The 25124-nt window shown below is 47.8% G+C and overlaps 1 protein-coding gene across 2 annotated transcripts in view; it reads right to left on the bottom strand.

The window, feature by feature from the left end:
* COL5A1 (collagen type V alpha 1 chain) overlaps positions 1 to 25124 on the bottom strand; it is a 159410-nt gene that overhangs the window by 10479 nt on the left and 123807 nt on the right. For both annotated transcript variants that reach the window (XM_049832115.1, XM_049832116.1), the window contains exons 33-63: positions 23765 to 23809; positions 23373 to 23426; positions 22412 to 22456; positions 21262 to 21315; positions 20620 to 20673; positions 17059 to 17112; positions 15386 to 15493; positions 15112 to 15201; positions 14966 to 15019; positions 14217 to 14324; positions 12360 to 12467; positions 11682 to 11735; positions 11009 to 11062; positions 10692 to 10799; positions 10543 to 10596; positions 10349 to 10456; positions 10159 to 10212; positions 9663 to 9770; positions 8531 to 8584; positions 8111 to 8164; positions 7597 to 7650; positions 7115 to 7168; positions 6324 to 6431; positions 5814 to 5867; positions 5662 to 5715; positions 4842 to 4949; positions 4278 to 4331; positions 3553 to 3588; positions 2717 to 2770; positions 2078 to 2336; positions 1535 to 1647 (exon numbers count right to left, since the gene is read on the bottom strand). In XM_049832115.1, the coding sequence (XP_049688072.1) occupies positions 1535 to 1647; positions 2078 to 2336; positions 2717 to 2770; positions 3553 to 3588; positions 4278 to 4331; positions 4842 to 4949; positions 5662 to 5715; positions 5814 to 5867; positions 6324 to 6431; positions 7115 to 7168; positions 7597 to 7650; positions 8111 to 8164; positions 8531 to 8584; positions 9663 to 9770; positions 10159 to 10212; positions 10349 to 10456; positions 10543 to 10596; positions 10692 to 10799; positions 11009 to 11062; positions 11682 to 11735; positions 12360 to 12467; positions 14217 to 14324; positions 14966 to 15019; positions 15112 to 15201; positions 15386 to 15493; positions 17059 to 17112; positions 20620 to 20673; positions 21262 to 21315; positions 22412 to 22456; positions 23373 to 23426; positions 23765 to 23809 (2370 nt within the window). The remainder of the gene's footprint in view (positions 1 to 1534; positions 1648 to 2077; positions 2337 to 2716; positions 2771 to 3552; positions 3589 to 4277; positions 4332 to 4841; positions 4950 to 5661; positions 5716 to 5813; positions 5868 to 6323; positions 6432 to 7114; positions 7169 to 7596; positions 7651 to 8110; positions 8165 to 8530; positions 8585 to 9662; positions 9771 to 10158; positions 10213 to 10348; positions 10457 to 10542; positions 10597 to 10691; positions 10800 to 11008; positions 11063 to 11681; positions 11736 to 12359; positions 12468 to 14216; positions 14325 to 14965; positions 15020 to 15111; positions 15202 to 15385; positions 15494 to 17058; positions 17113 to 20619; positions 20674 to 21261; positions 21316 to 22411; positions 22457 to 23372; positions 23427 to 23764; positions 23810 to 25124) is intronic.

Genomic DNA, 25124 nt, shown 5'->3' with positions numbered 1-25124 from the left:
AACCACCTGGAGCGATGCAGGGGGTGACCTTGACAAGAAATGAGCTGTCGGAGCATCCTTTATGGCAGCCCCGTCTAAGCAGCTGAATCATTCTTTCTGAGTCAGAGCCCAAGAAAGAAGCGTGGCTGCCTTCTGCTCCCTTACCCTCCCACAAGCTCCCTCACTTCTGCCATAAATCTCCCCAAAAACAACAGCCAAGCTCTAAGCAGGTGTCTTGGGATTGTCCTTTCCTTTCCAGTACGTGAACCATAAAGCCAGTCAGTGTGTTTCTGCCGGGTTAAGGATGGACTGAAAGGGGATATGGCTTAAACTCTGCTGTGGCTTATAATAAAACCACTCAGCCAATACTTAATGCCGGTGCGGTAGCTGTTTTCATTCCTCCACATGGAAAAAGAGCAGGCTGACGCGTTTTCTTATTTACGACAGTATTGCAAAGGTGGAGCACAATTTGCATTTGAGGAGCATCGCAGTGGTCAGAAAAGCAGCTCCACAGCGGGCGAGATGGGGCCAAAGAGCCACTCGCAGAATCAGTGTGGCAGGAGTCTGAGCAACTGTAAGAACATGGGCAGACTCTGCTTTTTGAAGCTGTCAACATTTTGAGGAGAGCCATGGCAAGTTAATGCAAAGGAGAAGAAATCCATCTCCTATTTAAACAGCCCTAACAAAAACTCAAGGAAGATTTATGTTGCACGTTATTTGTCCTGTGCTGGCATATATTTCTGGCGGAAGAAATTCAGCAAGGCTTTCGCTGGAGTGAACAGCTTTTTCTGCATCTTAACCCAGCTGGAGCACAACTGCGATACTGAGAGAGCTCCCCCAGGCCACTTTGCAAGAGTTTCTGCTTGGCCAGTGCAAGAGCTGGTCCCCAGGCACCAGGGAGAGCAGCTCCGGAAAACAGAGTGCATGGGTACAGGACAAAAATTATGAGTATGGTTGAGCTAGGCACATCATTACACAACTGACTTAATCAACCTTGTGCATCCATGCCAGGAAGAGCGCTGAGGCTAGTTGCAATCATTTAGGATCATTCACCCACAAAAAAATACCAGGAAAAAATGACAGGAGATAAACATTCATCTCATCTGCCTGAAGACACACTAAGGGTAGAGGAATCAGTGGTGCTTATGCATGCAGACAGCAGAGCAGCAGCCCGGCTGCAGGAAGGAAGACAAGGAATGAGTTAAATGAAGCTCACGGGGACCTGCAGTTCCTGCGCCAACACGCACCTCTGCCTTCGTAAAGCAAAGTAAAAAAAAATAATATTATTTTATTATGCCTGGGGAATCATCAAAGACTTGTCCTGAATCACAGTTTAAATCTGACTTACTCAAAGAAATTCTCTTTGTAAACATATTCTTTTGTATTCCTTACTATTTTAGAAGCCAAACTGGTGCAACAAAGAGAGGTTCTGTATCTTTAATCCTTGCTTCCTATTGTTCAATTGTCCTGAAATTGACTGTCTATGAATATTCATATTAGGAAACAATCTCTTATCACCATGATATGGGAGGAGGGGGAAGTTGTGTGGACTTACTCCTTCAGATTTCTTATCAGGGAAGATGCAAGTCTCTCCACCAGCTGTGAAATTACAGTAAACTTTGAAAGAGTCCCTGGAACATCCTTGGTTAGGATCAACCCAATATTCACCTGGATACACGAGAGGGAAGAGAAGAGAAGAAAGAATCAGCACGGTGAAGGAAGGACGGTGGGCACTTCAGCAACCGTCTTGCCTGGGATGTTTCGTCTCTGTCACAGGCTACTATTTATATGTATTTTTTTGAAAACTGATTATGTTTTGATTCCACATAATACTGTGGCACCTTACAGGAACAGCTATTTTTCATCATATATCCCCGTTCCTAGAATAGAATAGAATATTTCAGTTGGAAGGGACCTACAATGATCATCTAGGCCAACTCTTCTCTACATATTCCTTCTCTGTCAGTCACATCCCTTATGGGGCACCAGGGCCAGGGACTCCCCAAATTACTCCTCTTCCTGCACTCGCTTGTATTCACTGCGCGGAGCTGGGAAACCCACAGTATATTCCCCACACCCCCTCTGTCCTGGGACACACCGTCTGGGAAATCGGGGTGACAGAGCTGCAGATCCTTGCAGGTACGTGCTGGGTTGTGTTGAGTGCCCAACGGATGCTTCATTTGCTCAATTTCCAGTTTCAAGGAATTCAGCGAGCCAAAAATTTCCTCCATGCCATCTGCATAGTCCATGTAGTTGTCGGCATTTCCATCGTCCACCAGCTGGCTGGCATCAATATTTCGCCTGGTCCTCTTGGAAGACTGGATGGGCAGTGGCTGGATGACTTCTCCAGGAGGACCCTGATTTGTGGGGAAAGAAGATACAACTTCTCACTGCATTGGCAGTGGGGAAGAGAGGGAAGAGATGGCCAAAGCAGCCACCAGCGCTGAGAAACAGCATCACAAGATATGCACTAGACATGTAAAACACCCGTGATGGTACTGATAAAACCCCTGGCTACTAGGCTTGAACACTGGCTTCATCTTCTCTTGTCATCTTCCCATTAGTAACTTCTCCCTTCACATCCTGCTTTCTCCCCCAGCATCTCTAAGAGATGCCAATCGTTCGCTAGGACTCCTGAGATGCTGAATATTTGTCCAGGAATCTTCCACTTCCTAACTTTACAACACCCATTAAATCTGAACCTCATTTCACACTTCATATAATGGGTTCTACTTACAGGAGGCCCTGGGGGCCCAGGAAGACCTGATTCACCCTTTGGACCTGTTGGACCCTGGGTGGAAAAAAAAGGGAAAAACATGAGTCACTCAGGAAAAAGCACTTGTCACATATCACATCCCAAACATTTCTTTTAATGGTCTCTTGTGGCAGAAAACTTTCTCCCTGTCCCTTCAGGCACGCAAGAGGAGTTTCCCTGCACCCCCCCCCAAGAAAATATTTATTTTGGTTATTTCGATGCTTAGGTAAAAGAAAAGATCAAACACCTGAGGTTAAACAGTCAAATTTTGCTTAGGCTTCCTATGGAAGATGAAGGATCCTTCCAACGCATGAAAACGTTAACTCTCTAAATCAATTCGACAGTTATATAAATCAAGTAAAATCTTAAAATTAATAAAACATTGAATTCCGCTTGGGAAAAAGACATTAGGAAGTTGCCCAAGAAGAATTTTTAGCTGTCTGCACAGGAGATCTGTAACATGAAGCTCGCTTCAGTGTCGCATTTCTCACAGAGTTCTTTGCTTTTCAGCTTGCCACCTCCCGCTTCACAGTCTATTTTTAATACCCTCCACTTTACAGCAGTAGCTTTTCTCCTAAGGACTATGCACTGGATTCCTCCTTATGATCTTTGCTGCACTGATGTTCAATGAAGTACAGTGTGTGCAATAGAAACCTTTCCCAATTATAATTTCTGGGCTTAGACAGCCTGAAAAGGGTACATTTGCTACAGTCATCTTTGGCTAATTGCCTTAATGCCACTGATGTGGAGGAGTCGCAGCAGGTTATGCATTTAATAAGAGCTCCTCAGCCTCTTTGTTTAACAATGTCTATACTCACTGATGATCCTTTAGCACCTTTGGGACCAGGTGGACCCTGTATAGAGAAAAATACAGAAAGGAGTCAGTACGTTTCCGAGCAGAGAAGTCATCGGTCTCTCCTTAGGGAGAGACAGAGTAATGTTCTACAAGGTGGTCTTTTTAATTCACTTCCTTTCTGTTTCACATCCACTTGAGTTCGGCGTTGCTTTCGTTTGCCAACGTACAAAAAAGCGTTTGTGTCAGACCAATCTGTGTCAGCGCTCCACACTCCTGCCCGGATGGGAACTGGAAAAGCTGCTGTGTGATTACCGTAACCTGGAGCTGTTCCTGGCTCCGTGCTAAGGACACCCAGCAAGAGCAAATACTGGTCGCCCAAGGGTGCAGGCTGCAGTCTTTGGGCACCCAGTGAAAAAAAAATGCAAATAGCAAAAAGTGCAAGAAAATCACCGTGTGATTGTAGATAATCCAAAAGAAAGGGGGAGAGAAACAAGGTGGGCTAATTTCCCTGCCTCGATCATGCCGCGTCCCCTGTGCCCACCTCTCACCTCGTGTGTCACCCCCCAGTACTCCTGTAACTCAATTCAAGTGTTTATAATGGGCTCAGCTGGGCAACCCCCCTTCCCATCAGCATCCTCATACAAGGTCAGGCCAGAAGGACCGAGCTGGGTATCTGGGAGCACAAAGGTGACCCCAGAGGGGCTGTGTAGCTCCCGAGAAATTAGAAGAGAATTACTTGTCACATACCGGTAATCCTGGTGGCCCTGGAGGTCCAATTGGTCCAGAAGGACCTGTGATACCCTGAGAAATAAAAGCAGAACAACGTTGACTTGCGTGCAGCGATGCTGGTCTATATCTACACAACTAACATCTGCGCACAGTTGACCACTGTGAGTTGACCACAGTTGCTCACAGCTTTTGGAGGACTCCATTCAAATCTGGAGGTTTAACTGGTTTTAAAGTGTGTGCGTGATCCAGACAAGAGCATGACTGGGGAATCTCATATCTCATTTAGGCACACAGTTTTAAAAATCAGTCCTCTAGATGCATATTTAATGTTACCATCCTTCCAAGTCTATTCAACTCTTTTCATATGACCCTTGAGAATCTGCTTTCCGCTAAAATGGATCATTTTGGAACATCTCTACATTTCACATGTAGAATAAACTACATTAATACAGAAAATATTCCTCAAAAATTAGCAAGAGTCTCCCGCCGAGGTTGACCATCTCTGCTATGCCGTACCTGCTCAAAGGCAGCAAAGCCCACAGCAAAAAACCACATTTAATTAAGGTCTTACAGAATATTTACCTGCTCTCCTTTGGGTCCTGCTGAACCCTGGGGGCCTGGGAGACCTCTGTCACCCTTTTCTCCCTGCTCTCCTGGCGGTCCAATAAGACCAATTAAACCTGGATGACCCTAGGGGAAAACAGCAGATGTTAATTATGATCTCTCAATGGAGGTAACTGAATGCCAAAGCTACCCAGCAAAGACATTTCTAGATATAACCCCAAATATCTAAGCAAGGTGATAGGAGTTTGTAGCTATCCCTGACACCTGGAAGTGTCAGAGCAGAGCAAAGCACTAGCTTTTTTCAACAGAAAATGCTGCAAATACAGAAAAAGCAAAGCTGCACCAGAGCGCCTGCTCATTTTGTGCGCTAACACGTATTACATAAATTTCTACAAGGTTGAGAATCATGCCCTAAAGCAAGCCAGGTGTCTGCACCTCCCTATGCCCTCTGCTAAAGCGCCTGTGACAACTAGAGCTGCCGAGGACTGCGAGGGCTGACGTAGGGGAACGCAGCGATTCAGCTGCTCCGTGTCATCTTGTCGTCATCAGAGCTGGTGACGTGGGGACGGGAAACCCAGTCTTGGATCCAGACAGGCAGTGGCACACACTGACCCACAGCACAACCCGGTTCATCCTTTGGGGCACACTCACAGCTCTCCATCTCTCCTCTAAAGATATTGCCCAATGCTTCCAGAGCAGGGGAGAGAGCACACGGGGCTGGTGGCACTTTCAGCCTTGTCCTGCCAGCCACAGGAGCCCTCTACAATGACATTTTTTCCCCCAAACACCCAGATGTCAGCATCAGGTCATGCAGCGAGGCCGTGCGTGCCATTCTCACCTTCTCCCCTTTAGGACCAGAGTCTCCTTTAAGACCAGGCAAACCAGGTGGGCCCTTTGGGAGACAGGGGGGGAAACAAAAGAGAGAATGAATTAATGTAAAATGCATTCACCCATTTCAAAAACTCAGGGAATTTGATGGTCTGGACATACCATTGGGCCTGGAGGACCATCTGGACCAGGGGATCCTGGGAGACCTTGTTCACCCTGTAAAACAGTGCAATTCCCTCAAAACAATCATTCATGACAGCAGTGCTCCCAGCTGGGATTATTCTGATTATTCACCCATCCTCACCTGGTCCCTGTGCCAGGGAACATTTGCCCTGACTTCTCACAGATGGTAAAGGCCATAAAACATCAAGGATTTATGTTCCTTTCGTGCTCAAATCTCTACTGGAAAAGGGACTTTGGAGGTCATGGAAACTCTCACCCATGGAGAGCGGGTAAGCAGACCCAAGACTCAAATAAAACATGCTGGGAGATGATATTCACTGTTATATTATTTCCACTAAATATGTTTCATCTGCTGTCAGGCATTTCAGCATAGACAGAACATTACGCTGGGAGAAAGGCATCTTCCAAGGCTGATGGGTTATGGGAAAGCACCAGGAACGACCCTGCCCAGAAGCTTTCTCAGCCTTTGCTCAGTTTGGGAATACTCACGACTGGACCAGGAATCCCTCGAAGGCCATCAGGGCCAGGCTTCCCTGGAGCACCTTGGGGACCGATTGGGCCAGTCTTCCCAGGAGGTCCTTCCAAACCAGCTTCACCCTAGATGCAAGAGGCAGCACGGTTTAATTTGCATTGGGGCACCAAACGATGTCACAGAGTGAATGCAGGTCCATGCAAAGCACGTAAAACTTCCTGTTCGTTGATTTTCCTACTGCTCCCTACTCCTTACGGACTGAGGACAAGTCTCCAAATTCCTTCACTTTTCAGCCTTGCCTATTCCTGCTGATTTCCAGCAGGAACCGCCCTTTGCCTGTGAGCTCTCTGGAGCAGAAAGCTTTTCCTGGGTTCGGTTGGGAGATGACTAGCAGAGGACATCCTCCACCATCAGTCTTCCTGCGGCTGCTGCAACAGTTGGATCTATAATTTGCAATCCCACTCTACATTTCCCCACCACCCCTACCAAAACAATGACGGTCCAATAACGCTGTATTCGCCCTGGGAAAGGACGTAGGGCTGTGCACGCCGTATTATTTACAACACGTTAAATTGCCAAATACGGCACTTTGTAATTTCAAAACAAGAAAAACATTCCCATGACCTTACCAAGCCCTAATTATCTCCACAGAGTTTGTTCAAAGATGAAACATAAGCTTAAATTTGAGGCCAATGGCCCCAAATTCAGCAAAATCAAATCACTGTCTTTAAAACACCAGCGTCATCAGAGGGTGATCCTTTGGGCATACAAAGGACGTAGTAGAAGTGAAATCCCGTTCAGCTCTTACCTTGGCTCCTTTCTCTCCTTGCCTTCCTTCGGGACCGGCTGGACCAGGAGGGCCCTAGAGAAAGCACAAAATAGATGCAAAACGCAATTAGATAACACTGATCTTAAATGGTCTATTGGAATTAGCAAAATGATGCTACAGCCCCAGGGAAGAAGACAAAATGGAGACAAATATCTCTGAAACGCTTTTTAAATTAGCTTCTTGCTAAATGAATTCCAGGGCTCTGCCAGCAGGGCAGGAAGAGCAGGAGCACCTCACACTTGTATTTTCTTTTGGGTGTTAAAATCTCAAAAAAATCCATGGTTGACAACTTCCCGTCAATTTCCAATGGCTGTGGATGGCGCACCAAATTTTTTAAAAAATTATTATTTATTTATTTTACACACTACTGCCTTGCATTTACTGCAGATATAGTCATAACATTAGTTTCAAAAAGTCAATACAAATACATTTGGAAAAATACTCCTGAACAATCAGCTTACCCTTTTTCCTGGGGGTCCGGAGGGGCCTGGCTCTCCCGTGGGACCAGGGGAACCCTAGATGGAGAGGGGAGGAGAACAAGCCATAACTGCACCACGAGATGTGGGAAGGAGGAGCAAAACTGTAAAAACTCGAGTTGAGATCCAGAGTTTGTGCTAAGTTGAGGTGTGGGCGGCCAGTACAACTCCCGACACCTCCTCGGGGGTGCAGGTGGTATCTTCTTTTATCCCTTCCCACCACGAAATACCATAAGGCATGGCAAAGTTAAAATGAAAGACTTAAGACTTTGTTTTTCTGTAAGTTAATTTTTGCTTTCAGCACGTATTGCTGAGCAAGCTGAATGGATGGCAGCGACCAGGCTGACACAGACACGAGGGACAGGCATCAGGGGACCAGTGCAGCAGAAGCTGGTGGGAATTAGATGCTCTATGTCCTCCTGTGTTAGAAATCCTTGGACCTACACACATAAGCCGTGGGGACTGATGGGGAACAGATCTCATCTATCCGGTTACTCACAGTCTGTCCAGGTTCGCCGTCATCACCTTTGTCACCAGGGGGACCATCTTGACCCTAAAAAGGAAGAAGAAAGAAACAAACAGGCGTATTTAGGGTATGAATAGAGTTGAGCAGAACGTTAGCAGCAGCAGACGTGGTTCAGCTGGTCTTCACGTCACCAGGCACCATCCCTTCCCATCTCCCGTTGAGAACACCGGCAACAGCAAACGTCCTGTGTCAAACACTGTGGAGAGCAGCATTCGTAGAGCTACTGCCGCAAAGGTCGGAGTGTGGTCAGACAGACTTCTGGTGGGACTTCCTACTCTTTCCCAAGCAAAGGAAGAGTAAATGCCAGAGGAGCTGCTGGTGAATGAGTGGCACACAGTCGTATTTCACTAAACCAAGAGGAGGAACCTAACTGCTCTTCTGTGAGACACTTACAGCTGGACCAGGTTCTCCAGGAGGACCAGGGTCACCAGGGAAACCAACTGGACCCTGCAAGAAGAGAATAAGGATATGCCCAAGTCAGAGATACTGCGTCTGGAGAATTGCAGAGCGCTAGTGCCTGCTACCCCAGCGACAACACAGGGAGTCACCCTACAGAGCAAAACCCCAATTCCCTACCCTCAAACACAATCCCAGATCACATCCCATCTTTGCATCTTCAGTAATTTCACCCTGTCACAGCCACCAGTTCAGCTCTGCAGCCAGACTACGCAAAGTTCCAGAGGCAACGCTGGGACTTTCATCTAACTTTTCGTAAATACATTGGACAAGTGACGGCAAAATCGTCGCAGCTTTGGGGAATGCACAGATTAGAAGATTTTGCTTTTGCTTACTACATGATGTGTAACATTTTTCACATGAAGATCCTCTCAAAGCATTTAATGTCTAAAACACTTTGCCATTCTTCTCCATACAATGTCTATTGTGCACTTCAAATGATTCTGAGACCAGCTTCAACCAATAACGTGATATCCCAAAACCCCATCTGTTAAGAGAGATGACTAACTCCCCTGCCTCCTCTGCTGTTTCATGCCATCTTTGCTTATCGCATAATAAATTTCTTCAGCCAGAAAGCATCAAAGAAGCTGGCAAGATAAATACTGTACCATTGTCATCTGGTATAAATCAGTATAGCTCTACTGGCTTCAATAGAGCTATAGCAATTAGCATCAGCAGGGATCTGACCCTAGAGTTACAATTCCCAAATTCAAATAAATCCCCTCTACGCTATTTTGGAAGCTTTGCTCTAGTGCAGAGGACCTTGGCAATACGTAAGCTCAAGCGCAAAGTAAATCTGCAGCAGGCCCTCTCCGTAGGGGTGAGTTTTCTGATAACCTGCAAAAAGGACTAATAATTCAAGTATTGCTGGAAGATATGGTACAGCTGGGTCTTTTCCTCACTGGCACCCTAAAAAAGGGGACTAACATCACATAATATGAGAGGAGCAATTCTCTGGCTGGTAAACTATTTCAAATTTCCACAAAAATCTCTGGAAAACATTTTTTCATGCAGAAATCTCTGCTGGGCAAGATAAGGAAGCACTGCCTGGACAGGAGGGGGTACTTACAGGGCTGCCTTTGGGACCGTCATCACCTGGTGGACCTTTGGGGCCGGGGGGACCGGCAGCACCAGAGGGACCTGCTTCACCCTTTTCACCTCTTTCACCTTTAGGACCCTGTAAAGGAAAAAAAGGGCGTTTCTATTATCCAGGAAAACAACTCACTGATCTCTAATTATCCGCTAATCAGTTCTGAGAAAGAAGCTCTGTTTGTATCTCAAAACACAAGGACAGGATTTAGCAGTCCCTTCCCACAAAGATTAAATGGTGTTCCTGTTGTTCAGTCGTGGGTAGCCCATATTCGGTGACTAAACGTTATACTATAAATACCCAGGAACATGGCGATGCGTCGCCCGATACCCAAACCAAGGACATGGCTGGTTCAGTGCTGCAGCCCCATCCACATCCACGCCTGTCTGACACCTCTTCAACCAGTTCCTCGTGGGAGACCACTGAAGAAAAGCTCTTCTCCATCACAGCAAGAGCCACCCCGTAACGTACTTACCGGGAGGCCAACCTCGCCGGGAAGACCAGGCTCACCAGATTCACCAGGTTCACCCTGCAGAGGGGAAAAGAGGGTGATCACACTTCTATTTCTGCAGGGTGGCGAGTTTTCCGCTGACGTAGCAAAGCCCCTGCGTGAGCGTCGTAGCAAACTCCTGCGGGCTTCAGTCACGTTTGTCTGGATGCTTTACCTTCTCTCCTACTGCACCAGGATTTCCTATTCCCCCGGGAGGACCCTGTGGACCATCTGCTCCTGGTGGTCCAGATGGACCTCTGGGTCCAGGTGGGCCTGGCGGGCCCTGAAAGAAAGGAGAGACAAATTTAAGACATGTTTCTTGGAGCAACGTCTGTCAGTGATGAAAAAAGAAGTTTGAAAGCATCTTACCATTTGCCCAACGTCACCCGTTTCTCCCTTCTCACCAGGCGGCCCAGGCAAGCCCTGTGGAGGTGGAGGGGATGAGTTTTAGCTGTGAACATCTCAGGTGGAACCCCAGCTCTCATTACCCTAGGCCCTCCCTCGATGCTGCAAATTACCTGCAAGCCCACTGGGCCGGGGGGACCAGGGAAACCTCGAGGTCCTTCGTCACCTTTCTGACCAAAGAGGCCTTGCTGTCCTCTAGGACCCGGCTCTCCATCGGCACCCTACGAGGAAAGAGTCTAACACAGCTTAGCAAAGACACAACGTAGATGCAAAGCCCCATCTCCACCACCTCCTGCCGCAGCCAGCGGCAACGCCCTACTCGTGCGTTGGGCGTTGGCAGTGCCAGGCAGAAACTGCCAATCTTTGCAGCGCTTCCCGGGACACTTCACGGCAAGAAGGAGGATTTCTGCTAAGAGAGGATAATACTCACAGCTGGGCCAGGTTGACCGATCGGACCCTGCGGGCCGGTAGGACCTGGTGGACCCTGTCACGAAACAGAAGTGCAATGTTACCATTAGGATCAGAGTAAAAAACTCACCTGGAAAAGGTGATGCTCTTCAACACAGCCTCCATTAAACAAGCATTAATTCCCAAAACAGAGAGGGAGGACAAGGTCAAGTCTCCCCCGACACACCAACATCCCTCAGCCCTGGTGCCAGTGGCACGGCAGGCATGTCTAAACGAGTTTTTGCTCCAGCGAAGCAATATCACACCACTCATCTCTCTCTAGAGACTTATGTGTAATTTATTTTCCGTTCCTCAGGCTCTGAGCAACACATAAAGGGTGCATCAGTGTGATATAAGCAACTAGAAGAACTACAGCCGGACACCCAAGTTCAATGGCAAGGGCTGCTAATGTTTCACAGATATTTACACAGTACACACGTGACATGGAAACATCACAGTGTTCCTGGGAGCGGGAGCCTCACACTTCAGGCACTCACTCTTTTTTTCACATCGTGTGGGTATTTGATGAAGCGAAGGAGAAGATGAAGCAGTGACAGAAAGAAATTAAAATGATATCATTTTCTCTTTCCAGCAAGTCACACAACAAAACCACACTCCTCCAGGGAAGCAGCTACGACAACATCCACCCCACTCACCTGCTCCCCTTTGTCGCCCTTGCTGCCCTTCTGGCCAGGCTCCCCGATCTCGCCCTGCCAGGTACAAAGGGACACAGTTAGTTCAGTTGGTGACCACTTTCATATCTCAACATTCAAGCAATAGCCTTATGCATCTGCACCCTCATCCCAAAGATGCCAATTCCCGCAGAAATACCCCAGCATGTTCTAAAAAAGGCCAGAGATTTGGCCACTCCAGGTGTAACCAAACCCTTTCACATCCTAAAACTTTCCTTGGCTGCCACGCGATGCAAGAAGCATCATTTTGCAGACCTTGTTAGCACCGGTGAGTGATTCATCCCAGCTAATGTTTTCTAAGAATCCTCCAGTCCAGAGGGGCTTAATGAGAGAGTGGGGAAAGGTAATTAATGTGGAAAGGGCAGGCACCCCCAGGCAGGCCACCTGCTACAGGCTTCGGGGGAGGCTAACTGGATTTCGGCAAGCAGTTTGGCTGGCAGAGAGCACACACAGCCCAATTTGCCTGCTGCTCCCCAGATCGGACGCCGCCGATCTCGTGGCATTGCAAGCGTCGTAAAATATCCTTGGGTTTACGACCAGCAGCACATCCAACCCGAGGCAGTGGAAGCAGCGCGGTGGCAATGGGGCACGGTTCCCAGTTCCTTCCCAGAATGACCCTGCGCGGCAGGGAGCTGCTCCCACCTTGTCTCCATCCTCTCCAGGGGGGCCGACGGGACCTGCTGGACCCGGCAGTCCCACCGGGCCCTGGATGCCATCCCGGCCAGCCGGTCCTTGAGGACCCTTCTCACCCTGGAAGCAGAACAAGCAGGTAGGTCATATAGAGCTCTCCTCCACCCTCCAACCAACCCGTTACATCCCAGTAACATTTTATTCAGCTGCTAATGACCCCTGACTATATAGGCATGTGTAGCAAAACCATTTTCCAACTGATATTTCATCAGGGTCTCTGTGCTCGCTGGCTGAAACAAGACAACATTTCTCTCTCAAGAGATAAAGAAAGAACAAACAAATCTGAACGGTGAATACCCAGATCACAGCTGCAATTTCACTGCTATAGCAACATAATCAGATTTAATCTGAACCCTCTGCCACCTCTCTCTGGATGACAAACAAGACCCCAACTAATGTTTTTTCCCACAAGCCAGTTTTTAATGATTCTCGTCCTGGCTGCCCCAGCGCTCGGTGCCTGTTCCCTCCCTGGCTGATCCCCAACTAATGGGGTTTTCTCAGGAGACCCCGAGCTCCCTCCTGAACTCCTGGACAAAGGAAAACACCTGAAGCGAATAAAGCAATCTCTGCTGGCCTCCTGCTTAAACATCCACCCATATTCCTCAGACCCAGAGCCTTCAACTGAATTTGTTTGTTTATAGGAACTGAACAGTGAATATTTTTCGGTTTCCTCGTACATAATTTAATTGTATCTGAATGCTGGGTGCTCTCTTCTGAATAATTAGATGCCACGTAAATTGCCTATTCATCTGTCCACTGATACATCATATAGGTACTTGGCAGGACAGATGTTCATAAAGCTGATTCACCAGGAAATTCTTGCCTCTGGACTAGCTGCTGGAGTTTCTAATAAGCCAGCAAATGTGGAATACAGTGGCTGTTAAACATTTTTGATAACAACAATCAATCAAGTAAGCACGCTCATGTAGTCTGAAATCACCGACGCCAGCATTTGCTCACGTTGCTGGGTCTGAAGCTGAGCTCAAGCTTGAGGCAGGCAACCCAGAAGTCCCTGCAAAACCACCGGGGTGTGAATTAAGAGGCACAGCCTCCCTCCTCGGGACTGTCACGGCGCTGTGCTCTTCAGGGACAGAAATAGTCATCCCAGCCCACTCTCTCCTGCCCGCACGTGACATTTCACGCGCGTGCCTGGGGAGTGAAAGACGTGAGAGTTTGCGCGGGCTGGCTGGTGAACGCTCGGGAGAGGGACCATATGGCAGGACTCAGCCGCGCTCTGCTGAGAGCAGCTCTTTCCACGGGTGCCGGCGGGATGCCTGGGAGCATCGACGCTGTGACAGCACGCTGCATCCCGGGAAGCGGAGCCGAAAAACTCCACAGCACCTTTGTGTGGGTCCTTCAGCCGGGGAAGAGCGAGGGTAAGGCTTTATTTGGGCTCAGCGCAGATCGCTGCTGCCATTGCATCCTCGTAAGCGGTGCCGGGGTTGGCTCACTTCTCTGCCCAGAGGCCTGTCCTTTGGCTGTTTGTCACTAGGAGGTCACGCAGGCTGTCATTTCACCTGTTCAGTCCTCAGCCCTTCTCATTGCCTGAAGACATTTCAGTCCCTGGGATCATATCCATTTTTGATAGCACGGGTGTCACAAACAGGGCAGCTGAGCAGCTAACGTTCAGTGGTTTGATCTACCCAAGATGAGAAAATTCCTTTCTAATTAAATTCTTTTTTTTTTTTTTTTTTTTTTTTAAAAATAAATCTTTTATACACCTACCCCAGGGAATGTCTCCATGCTCAGCTTCCTACTATACACATTTCTATTTGACACACAGCTGTTAATCTTTATACTGGTACTTACTGGGGCTCCCTTTTCACCTGCGGGTCCCGGAGGTCCCTGGGGGCCAGGTCGCCCTGGCAAGCCTATGGGGCCGGCTGATCCCGCAGGACCGCGTTCACCGGGAGAGCCCTGTTCGGAAAAAGAAGGAAGGAAGCATTAACTGGAGTATCGAGCTTCATCTATATACAGACAGAAAGAAATCCAGCAGTAGGATGCTGTAAATGCATCGTCAGTAAGTGAGCACATTTGATGGGGTGACTGCCATGTGATGACTTGGTACCATCAGCCTAAGGGCTCCTGAAGATCTTTTTTAAATTAAAATCTCTGGAAGGGCTGGGTTCTCCTCTGGATGGTGCAGGGAGCTCAGTTCCTGGGGGCACATTATCAGCTTGGAACAAGAGCATGAGCCATTTCATGGCCAATGCAGCAGGGAGGGTTGGATGAGGAGTATTTTCTTCCAGGAGGGCTGCATTGAGCACACATCTCAAGTGGGGACAACTTTCAGAGGGAGAGCAGGTGACTTAGAAGCAAAATTCTCGACGTCCTGAATCATTCCGGTTCCCTCAGCTTGTCACGTATGTTCATAGCTGACACGACAAAATGACCGAGCTATTACAAGCGTGTCTTGTAAAACAAAGCAATATCCAGCAAGTCGTTAGTTAGTGCAAAGGAAATAATGGATAAAGTGCTGAGCTGTGACTAACCCTCCGTTTTGACTTGTCAAGCTTGTAAATGCGTTAGATGGTGCCTGTAAGGGCAAGGATACTCACTGCTGGACCTGGGGGCCCTGGGGGACCTTCGTTGCCTTTCAGCCCTGGAGCACCCTGGAGGGAAGAAAACAAAGTCATTTTGGGAGATGGGTGCTGCACCGCCTGGGCATCCTTCCCGCTGGAAGGACCGGGCAGCCTCTACTCACAATGGGGCCAGGGAGACCTCTCTCTCCGGGGAAGCCTCGCAAACCGGGGGGACCATCCTTCCCTGGGAGACCAGCAGGACCGGGGTCCCCCTGCAACGACAGCGATAAATAGCTGAGGATCCGCAGACTCCAGAGAGACCCAGCTCTTCTCTCTGGGCTCAGATTTTGATGAGACACCGCGAAGCATCGTGTCTTTTCTGAATCATCCTTCTCCATCTCTGGGAGAGACGCAGGCGTCCAAGGAGGATGAATTCAGTAGGCTGCTAGTCCCTACCTTGGTCCCTTCTTTTCCAGTGAGGCCAGGAAGACCTTGTTCACCTGGGGGACCTGGAGGGCCTGGATGTCCCCGCTCACCCATTGGCCCAGTCTCACCGGTCGGACCCTGAAGAAACAGAGATCGGGGAGAAGGTGTTGGGTATCAGCAGCACAACCAGTGAAGGAAGAGGTGCAGGCTACCAGTTTTGTCCTTTAGGTTGCAATAGGACGGAAGATGCTCATTCCCTTAGCTGTCCCCTGCAGTGCCATCAGGAATCCCCGGAGAGATGCCTCCTTTGGCATCTAAAGGGACCTTATCTTGGAAGTGGGCAACATTGCACTTGGCAGACTGGAGGCACTGGGAACCTCTGGAATGAAAGCGTTCACATAACTGAGATACTATTACTACAACTATTATGCTTAGGTGGTTTGTTTTGTTGGGGGTTTTTTGTTGGTTTTTTTTTTTTAATTGAAAACTTCCTAAGTACTCTACAATCATGCTGATTCTTTCTTATATGGGGCATAAATAATGGATTAGGCTTGTACTACACAGCAATTACTGCCTGCCTCTGTGCTGTATGTGGGCACTAACGGTGACGAGTGTAACATAAGGCCCAGTGCAGAAGGTTCCCAAGTGGCCCATTTTGGAGGAGGACAAAAGCCATATGCACAGGACTATAACATCCCTGCACGCTGATGTCTGCTGGGACGGTGGTTGTAATTCATGTCATGCTGCAGGGTGCCACTTAGTGTATGCAGAACGATAACATTGCGATCACTCAGCAGCCACAGATCACGCTAACTACATGCAGCAGAGCCAAATAAAATTGCTATAGAATCTAATTTGCACTTGAGAAGACAGACACAGTCAGGGAATTGCCCCTAATCAGGGAATTTACAAATCAGGGACTTTACACTATCATTAAAGAAGACAAATTAATTACTTTCTAATTAAAAAGCAACCTCCCCAGCAGTTCAGGAAAGAAGACTCAACCCAAAGCCAGTCCTACTCTGTCTAGGACTCTGCCTACAAAACTAATCCACAAGCCTTGCATGCCTGTACTTAAGGGGTACAAATTCTGGTTGTGCAGTACTATTTCCAGATTGCACAGAGTTCATGGTGACTAAAAGACAAATAGCCCAACTCTGACAGAATCTAGCAGCGCTTTATGTTAAAGAGGGACGCAGTTCTTCATAACAACATACAAGAGCACTCTTGCATCATGCTTACACAGCCCTGAACGCCCCGGCAGCCGTACAGCCCTTTGAAATCATATTTAACACATTTAACTCTGGTCGCTTAAGGTCTTTTGGTCCTTTGGTCTTTAAGGTTGTGTGTAGCTGGTCTCCCTCTCACCCTACACCAACTTTACACCAAGGCAGGTCTGTTAAGTTCACAGGAGCCACCTTATTTACAGCAACCTTCAGGCTCGTTGTCTAAATGCCATCCTAACGCCTCGACAAGGTGGGCTGGGACCCACTGGGCTGTTTCATAGCCTGGCCAGGAATTTCAAAGCCATTGAAGCTTGCTTCCACATGACTTTGCCTTCCCTGGAAGAAGAGTCTTTGTGCTGGATAACCTGCGGTCCCAGCAGCTCCAGCTGAACCGTGAGAGCTGTGAGAGCCTGCTGTGCCCATCTGGTGAAGATGAGCTGCAGAGGGCTGGTGCAAGCACGAGCATTTGTTTCTTACCTGAGGGCCTACGACACCAGGGGGTCCTGGAGGGCCGGTCTTGCCTTGGAAACCCTGTTAGAGAAAGGTAAAAGAGAAAGAGATGACACTTCTGCCAAGCAGGACTCCAGCGAGGGTCACAGACTGCCGCCCGACTGCTCCTCCTCTGGTGAAACTACTGACCGGGAAGGGATGGACACCCGAAGACAAAAGAAACAAGAAACCAAACAGAAGGTGGAAAATGCACCTTTGTACATTTATACAGGGGTGAAACAGAGGAAGAAAAAGAGATTCTCAAAGCTCAGCTCTGCTGTTTTGATGCAGCTACTGTGGTTTGGCTGAAGGACTGGCCACATACATAAAAACACTCATAAAACCTATAAAGTAAATGGCTATTAAAAAGTCAGTGCGAGTTTCTCCTCGCTAAGCAATTCTTAAAAGCCATTTCCTTTCTCCCGTTCTGGTACTGGTTTAGGCTTAGATCTGTTTTAGGCTTAGCTCCCAGGAGTTCGGAGGCTGGGTGACCGTCTTCCACTTTCGGCACCAGCAGCACCAATCTCCAGCCCCGCTGAAGCCCACAGCCCACCAGCCTTGGGGGCTGAGCGGAGCTTTATTTCCTTCATCAACATCTGTTGAAAGAAATCACAAATGTGTTTCTCTCCGAATGCTGATGAGTAGCAAAGTCTCCATGACAGCTACTTATAAGGACATTCTGAAGAGTGACAATAACAAACTATCACCACTGCAATCATTTAGCTCTCCTAAGCCACTCTTTAAAAAGCACATTAATTATCATTCTTACTATAGCATGCTGACAAGCTTGGGAAATATCATTTAGGGCACACAGGCTATTTTCTCATTGCCACAAAAGAGGATCAGATAAATCCCAAGCCAACGGTAATGTGTCATGCTAAAAAAACTACTCAGTGCTATTCTAGCTGTCTGCAGATCACAGAAAATACCCTGTCATTGATGGGGAAATGGCAAAACATCTTTGCGAAATGAATGTACAATTTAAACTCTTATCGTAGAAAAGTATTTCAGCCATTTCTGTGCAGGACTTTTCTTATTTATCGGAAGAAAAGGGTTTCCTTTCATCCTGTTTGAGCCTTGGGCACAGGGTTTTTAGAATTTTTCATGGTTTTTTTTAGATCCAATCTTTGTCAATCTAATATGGCCAAATATTTCAGCATCCTTCAGCAGGCCTATTTGCTACTAAATGAAAAGCAAAATAAAGGGAAGTATTTGACACACAGATTTCAAGTCTAGGTATTCTTGCATGAAGGTACAGAGTGCACTGACAAGGCTACTGATGTGGAAATAGTATTTAATTGTTTTGATGTTTCTCTCCTTGCTTTTTGGCACTGTATAAGGAAGGGGGGGACAAAAAAGGGACTTCTGCTACCTGGGTCTGCACATGTCTGCGTGCACCCTAAGAGGATGCAGAGGAAAGTAATCTTTGCAAGTTTGTTCATGGCACAGATTAACAGAGTTTTTGTCTTCTGGAAGGATTTGCCTGTGATAGGTAAGCTACTGCTGCAATGACTGAAGAAAGCTATTAGGGAGTACTTTCAGACCCCAAATAATGGAAAGCCCATTCTCCATTCATATTCATGCAGACTTGGGAGTTTGATGCTTTATTCCAGTCTCCAAAGTTGCTAACAGCAGATACAAGCAAAGTTTTTACTGCTTCTTCCGATTTGAATGTAGGTGTCCTGGATGTTACAGATAACGTGGTGAAAGAAAACTAAATGTCACAGCCAGGCTCTGGCAGGTGAAAACTCTTCTCTTCACCTTTAAGTTATCCTGACCTGAGGACTGTGTGTTTAAAAATACCACAATCATTGCCTTAAAGTCAGTCTTATGGGGTGTAAATAAATATCTGGTGTTGCGCTTAGCAGTATTTGCATTGCCTTGCTTAGCAAATGCCAGGCAAGTTAATTAAATTGTTCTGTGATAAGTTGAGGGGAAAAAATGCATAATGGGAAAAGCCTTTTTAATGCTCATTTGCTAGGGAAGGCAGTGGAGAAAAATGCAAAGCTGAGTAGAGGAAGTTGGACTGTTTTTTTTCCTGTAAAATAAACACAGAACAAAGAGTCTATCAGCTAACATGCAGCATGCAGTGTTGGGGAGAGGGACATACCAACAACAGCGAATGAGCTGGATGGTAAACAGCTGAGGAAAAAGAATAAACACCCCCAAAAATGCCAAACAGAAAGATACTAATTATTGCATGCAGAGGAACACATGGCAGAAGGGTCATTTTTTTGCTTAGGGTATCCTTCAAGCAAAGAAGGTGCAGAAAACAGACTACCAGAGATGCACGACAGCCAGGGTATCATACCTTCCACATGCCTCATCGTTCTCCTTTGGTGAGAAACAATGATTACATCTGTGCAACAAAACCTTTTAAAATGGACAAAGCAGTATGCGTACGATACAGTGAGGTACCTAAACAGCCAGGAGCCACTGCCTGGGTCGCAGCAAGGGATTATTGCTAGAGGGGGCTTAAGCAAAACTCGGTGAGGCCCTTGGGCATAGGTTTGGCTAAAAGGCAGCATCAGCAGAGGTGCTTTTGTTACTCGGGTGCTAAGGCAGCGGCTGATACACGAGCGTCCTGCAGTAACCGGTGCGGACAGAAAAACTAGAGCAAAACCACTGCACCCCTCGTCTTGGCCAGGAATTGCCTTCCTCTCTAAACAAGCACTGCCAAAACTGGGCTGTAATTCTTTTCCGCTGTGCAACAGTTCTTGGTGTTGGCCACACGGTGCATCAATAAGTGAAAGGTGTTTATTTCTCCCCATTGCAGGTTCCAAAGAAAATAAAAATGCCCCTGACCTAACACAGCTGGGTACGGAAAGTTGAGCTTGCGAAGCATGGAGCCCGTCTCGCATGAAATATCTTTGCTATCACAGCCCTAGAGTTATGTCTCTGGAATAGAGAGGCGTAAAACCTGCACATCTCCAAAGGACAGAGTGGGAAAGAAAGCACAGATTTTACCCATTACACTCCAGAGGGCGGAGGCACAACTTTTACCCTCGGGAGGGCAAAGGGACGAGCGCTTTGGTGAGTCCTTGGGGTACAACGCCTGGCTGCAGGGACTGCTCAGAAACCACCCCCCAGCTGCTTCTCCACCTCATGAAAGCAAACACCGCACCAAGTGCTGGTGCTGACCCAAACTCGGTCCCAGCCAACATCCTCCCACCTCGCGAGGAGCTGCCTCTGCAGCACCGTCACGGCAGAAACCCAACTGCCTCCGATGCCGGTCATCAGCATCACTACATCTCTCCATTCGTATTTTCCTCCGTGCATGATGCACGTGTTGACCTCCACAATCTACTAAAGGGATGGAGAGAGATGAGTCGGTGCACGACCTTCACCCAAATCATCATTAGACCGACCCGTCCTGCTCAGAAGAGGGTTGCTTCCCATAGATCATCCCGTGCAGCTGGAGAGACACAGACCTGCCAGGAAACCAAACGTGTGGCCACATCTCCCCAGCTGCACAGAAGGGTTTAGAAAAACCAACCGGCAAGACGAGACTCAGGACTAATGATCTGCCCGAGATTTGGGGCTACTTACAGTTTCTCCTCTCTGTCCGGGGTGACCAGGCAATCCATCCTTCCCAGGAGGACCCTACAGCAGAAAACCAGAGTGAGAAGGAATGTGACCAAGTGCTCAGTAGTAAAACCGTGATCAGGACTGAATCAAATCTGCTTGCCTCCTTGCATTAGTTCCCATCCATTTTACAGTGAAATGGGGGTGCTCAGAACCCTAAGAGGTATGGCCCTTTCCCACACATCTCCCAAAGGAAAGATTTATCTTACAGGTCCAGAGCAGGAGCGAGCTGTTCACCAGAGGGAAGGAAATCACTCCAAAAAGGTTTCTGAGGTCCCCCACCAGTGTATAATAATTGCAGAGACAGAAGTGTTACTCTGTTGTGCTGTCCTCCCAGCATACAGAGGGAAAATAGAGAACAGAGTAACCATGAAAGATCCTAGCCATACTGAGTCATTAGGAAATGAACATTTGTAATCAGCTGCAATTTACTTGGCTATTTAAAATCTTAAACCGTCGGGTTATTATCATGATGTCTCAGTAATGCCTTTTATTGGGTACGTCACCGCTTGTCAGAGAAGCAGCTAAGACCGAGCTGGCACAGGCAATCACAGCTGGATGGGAAAGACTTATGTATTTCTTTGCATGTTCAAGAGAGTTACTTACAGGGGGGCCTTTTGGTCCAGGAAATCCAGTCGGTCCTTGAGGCCCTGGTGGTCCCTGGGATGCAAAACAAGCCAGAAAACATGGTTAAGGAACCTATAATGCTTTACTCTGAAATACTAGCTCTGTGTGAACAGCAGATGAGCACAAAGATAAGGAAAGCCAGCTACTTCTACCCCAAAGAAATGCCCCGAAGTGCGAGATGCAGCTGCACGGGGCTGCCCCCTTGTAAAAAATGCATGGAGAGATAAGAACCACCGGGCACGTTTAACTGAGTGGCCCGTCCAGCTGCAAAAAGCACTGCAGACACGAAGAGGGCTCTCAACCGCTTTGTGCCTTTCCCTCCCAGTGCTATGAAAAATAGGTCTTTTCCCATCCCAGCTCAAGTAAGAGCACATGGGAGCTACCAGCTCGTGCAGGAATGAAAAAGAAGAGAGTCCGGTGGCTTTGGGGCCAGTGCTGCAAGGCAGCTGATGCTCTTCAGCACGCTGCTGCACCGGAGCGGCAGCAGCCCCTGCTTCGTCCCTGTCGTCACAACCAGCAGATGCAAAACAGGGACCAATTTCATCTATTTCCTCCCTTGACAATTTTACAGAAAATTTACAAACAAAACAAAACCCAGGGGGAAAAAAAAAAAAAAAAAGGCAGAAATTGAGGCTAAAATCATGAAAGTCCCATTGGTTCAGTATTTTCCACCTAGCGTGCTGTTATCTGGAGAAAACAGCACGAGGTCTGAGGACCACCTCCTCCAGAAAACCAGGGCTCTGACTGTCTACACAAACACCATGGGTGACTTTTCCTTTTTCCCACAGAGCGGTGCTTACACGGGACACCCAAGGTCCCATTTGAGCCTTCCCTGGAGAGCTCAGAAAGGACCTAAGGGCTGCAGGTGACTTGTGAGACCTCTCTCCACGCAAGCACGTTTCGCCTCGTATTTCTATTCCGATTTTTCCTTTTTGCTGACTGAAGCATGCTAAGCTGCATCCTAGCTCCAGAGAGCTTCCTACCCCTCTCTGCTTAACAGGGTACTCGGCAGGATGCTCGCTGCAAAAACCCCTCAGCACCACCTCAGCCCTGCAAACCTGCCTCATCTGCTGTGTTAAACTAACAGGCTTGGATTGAGTCCTGCTTTAGCCCAACCAGCTTGTCTTACCCTTTCGCCAGGAGGACCAGGGGGGCCGTCACCACCAGAGTTGCCCTTTTACGAATAAACAAAACAACGCACCGTTAAAAATACATATATCACCACTGCACAAGACTTCGAATGGCACCAAGCCCACGGTGACACCACACCCCACCGGCTCCCCCAGCCCCTCTCTATTAATAATTCTGTATCAGGAGCAGCATTCAGTGACATACGAGCAGCTGCTCGTTCCCCCCACATCGCTTAATAAAAATACAGGAAAGATAACGTCAGCGAGCTCAGGATATTTCCACAAGATAACGGCCTCCCTCTGAGAGATAAATGCCGCCGCAAAGATGAAGTATTTATCAAAAATTCATGCCAACACAAAGCCGAGACATTTATTTTTAAATCCGGCAGCGCGGTGGTGACGATGTCTCACTACAAAAGCTTTGCTTCCTTCATGCTCGGTGATTGATGGTCACTTAATTGGTCTCTGCAGCAGGTTCTGGAGCTGAGCGTGCCTCCAGGTTGGCTGGCAGAAAAATACTTATCTTGCCCAGTGACCAATCATGGGCCAACAGTGTGCATGCAAAGTGGCTCAGCAAGGTGCAATGTTCTGGAGCCCAGCACCAATATATGCCCCTTCACCCATAGCACAGCTTAAGGCCTCTAAGGTGGTTTAAATTCTACTTAAACACCAAAAAATAGGGCTTAGTGGAAGCATGAGCGGATCGTAAGGTTGTGCTGGTCCCTGACGTGGGGGTGCTCCCTCCTCTTCGGGTTGCAACGGCTCTTAATTCATGCGTGCACTTCATGTCCTGCTGAAATGTGGGCCGACACGTTTTTAGGATCTGTGCATATACTTTACGGGTGGGTTATGAACCATTTGGCTGGGCAATGAAGATCAGGAGAGGAGGAAATGGGAGGGCGATGAACTCTTATACCAACAGTTCTTAGGACAATTCCAATAGGCTCCCCAAAACCTTACCTTTGGGCCAGGTTTCCCAGTGCTTCCCCTAGGGCCTCTTTCCCCACGTGGACCCTTAGAAAGACACAAAAGATGACATTTTAGCCCTTCTTGCTACCCACAGCACTACACTGTGACCAGGCAAAGCACCCAAATGCCTGAGCTGCACTGGACCAACAAGCCATCCCACCAGCAGCACGGGATGACGGGAACCTTCATCTCTGCCACCGGACATCTGATGACCTTCACCCGCGTTCACTGGTGAGCCCCAGCCCCAAATCACCGTGTCCCCTCTGCTTAGCTTTAACCGCTGAAAGCCAGATCCTACCCAGTGAGGACACAAATCGGATCCCACTTTTCCCTGGCCTCGACAAGCTTTCCAAATGCGCAAGAACGAAGAAATGGAACATTACCGTTGGACCGCGCTGCCCCCTTGGACCTGGTTTGCCAGGTGTCCCCTGCAATGAAAAAGAAACAGAGAGGAGTTAGCGGCCGGCATCGCAGGCTGAGTTCGCAGCAGATGAACCCGCAACGGAGCCTGTTACACACCAACCGTCCTCAAAACCTCTCCGGTTCTCGTTTGCAATGAAAAGGACAACAGCAGGTTTACTTTCGTCTCACGATTCTTGTTTTTATTTTAATTTATAATGCTTGGGCAGGTCTGGATGGTAATCCCAATGCCCAGATTACATCTACCACCTGAGGGAAGGAATCTCTTAAGAAAAAGTATCCCGACCATGCAGTCTCCTAAAAAGCCAGCCAACACACCGGAGCCAGAAAAAAGCTCTTCAGCTTTGCGACCCCAAAACCTCGAATCCCTTTTCCCACTGATCTCTGTTCCTCCCTTCACCCAGCTCCCAAGGTGGGGAAGGGCTGGTCCTCGCACGTGTGTTGCAAGACCTGCACTATGAAATATTTAAGGAACGACAGCAGCAGAGCAGGATTCCTGCCCTGAGCAGTTATTTTACGCCACACAAGCCAATTAAGCTGCCCCACATATTTACAAATCTTTCTTCATCTCTGTGAACTTTGTGCTAAACAAGTAATTTAAGACATTGTTTTGCAGCAGCGACAAAGCAGCAGGCTCATGAGATCTGACAGATGCACTCAGCTTCCTGTAATGGGGAACTGTGATTAATTCTGACAGAAAAAAGACAGAGATGGCTGGGTCCTAAATCTGGCAGTGCGTTAAGCTCCATTACCCTGCGCCTAAAAGAAAACTAATGGCCTAGAGCTTGCTCCCTGAAAAGCGCTATTTTGGCTAGTGTCAAGTTACTAAAATAATTCCGATAGATTGAACTTTCTTCCTTTGGACCTGCAGTCCACTATTGTCACCTATCACCTGTTAAAGGAAGGGGGAGAGAGACTTGCCTTCTATGTAAGGAACACACAACGCTTAAAATATCACTTGCCATTTTCTGCCCCAAATCCATCATCTCACAATCTTGCCTTCTCGTATTTGGCACTCATTAACCAGGCAAACATAAAACAGGAGCTGGAAAACTTTACAATCAACTTTCCTCAAGCTACTAAAATTAGTCCTGCTGAATCCTCCTTGTTCTGTGGCTGCATTTAATAAACCCTGCTGGCATAGCTTTTTTTAATTAATTACAAAAATCATTTTAAAGTACTCCAGCTGGTTTTCCTTTAGCTACGGGAGACTAAATTCAGAGCAGGTGGAGAGGAGTGTGTGCCACCTCCCTGCAGGTAGCCCCACACACTCCTCTCCTCCTTCCTCAATTCTATTTTTAAGCAAAATTTTCCCCTGCTTAT

This window comes from Accipiter gentilis, chromosome 29, assembly GCF_929443795.1.
Source record: "Accipiter gentilis chromosome 29, bAccGen1.1, whole genome shotgun sequence".
In the NCBI taxonomy this organism is placed as follows: Eukaryota; Metazoa; Chordata; class Aves; order Accipitriformes; family Accipitridae; genus Astur; species Astur gentilis.
The sequence above is the reverse complement of the archived record's forward strand: the minus strand, read 5'-3'. Positions and strand labels throughout refer to the sequence as shown.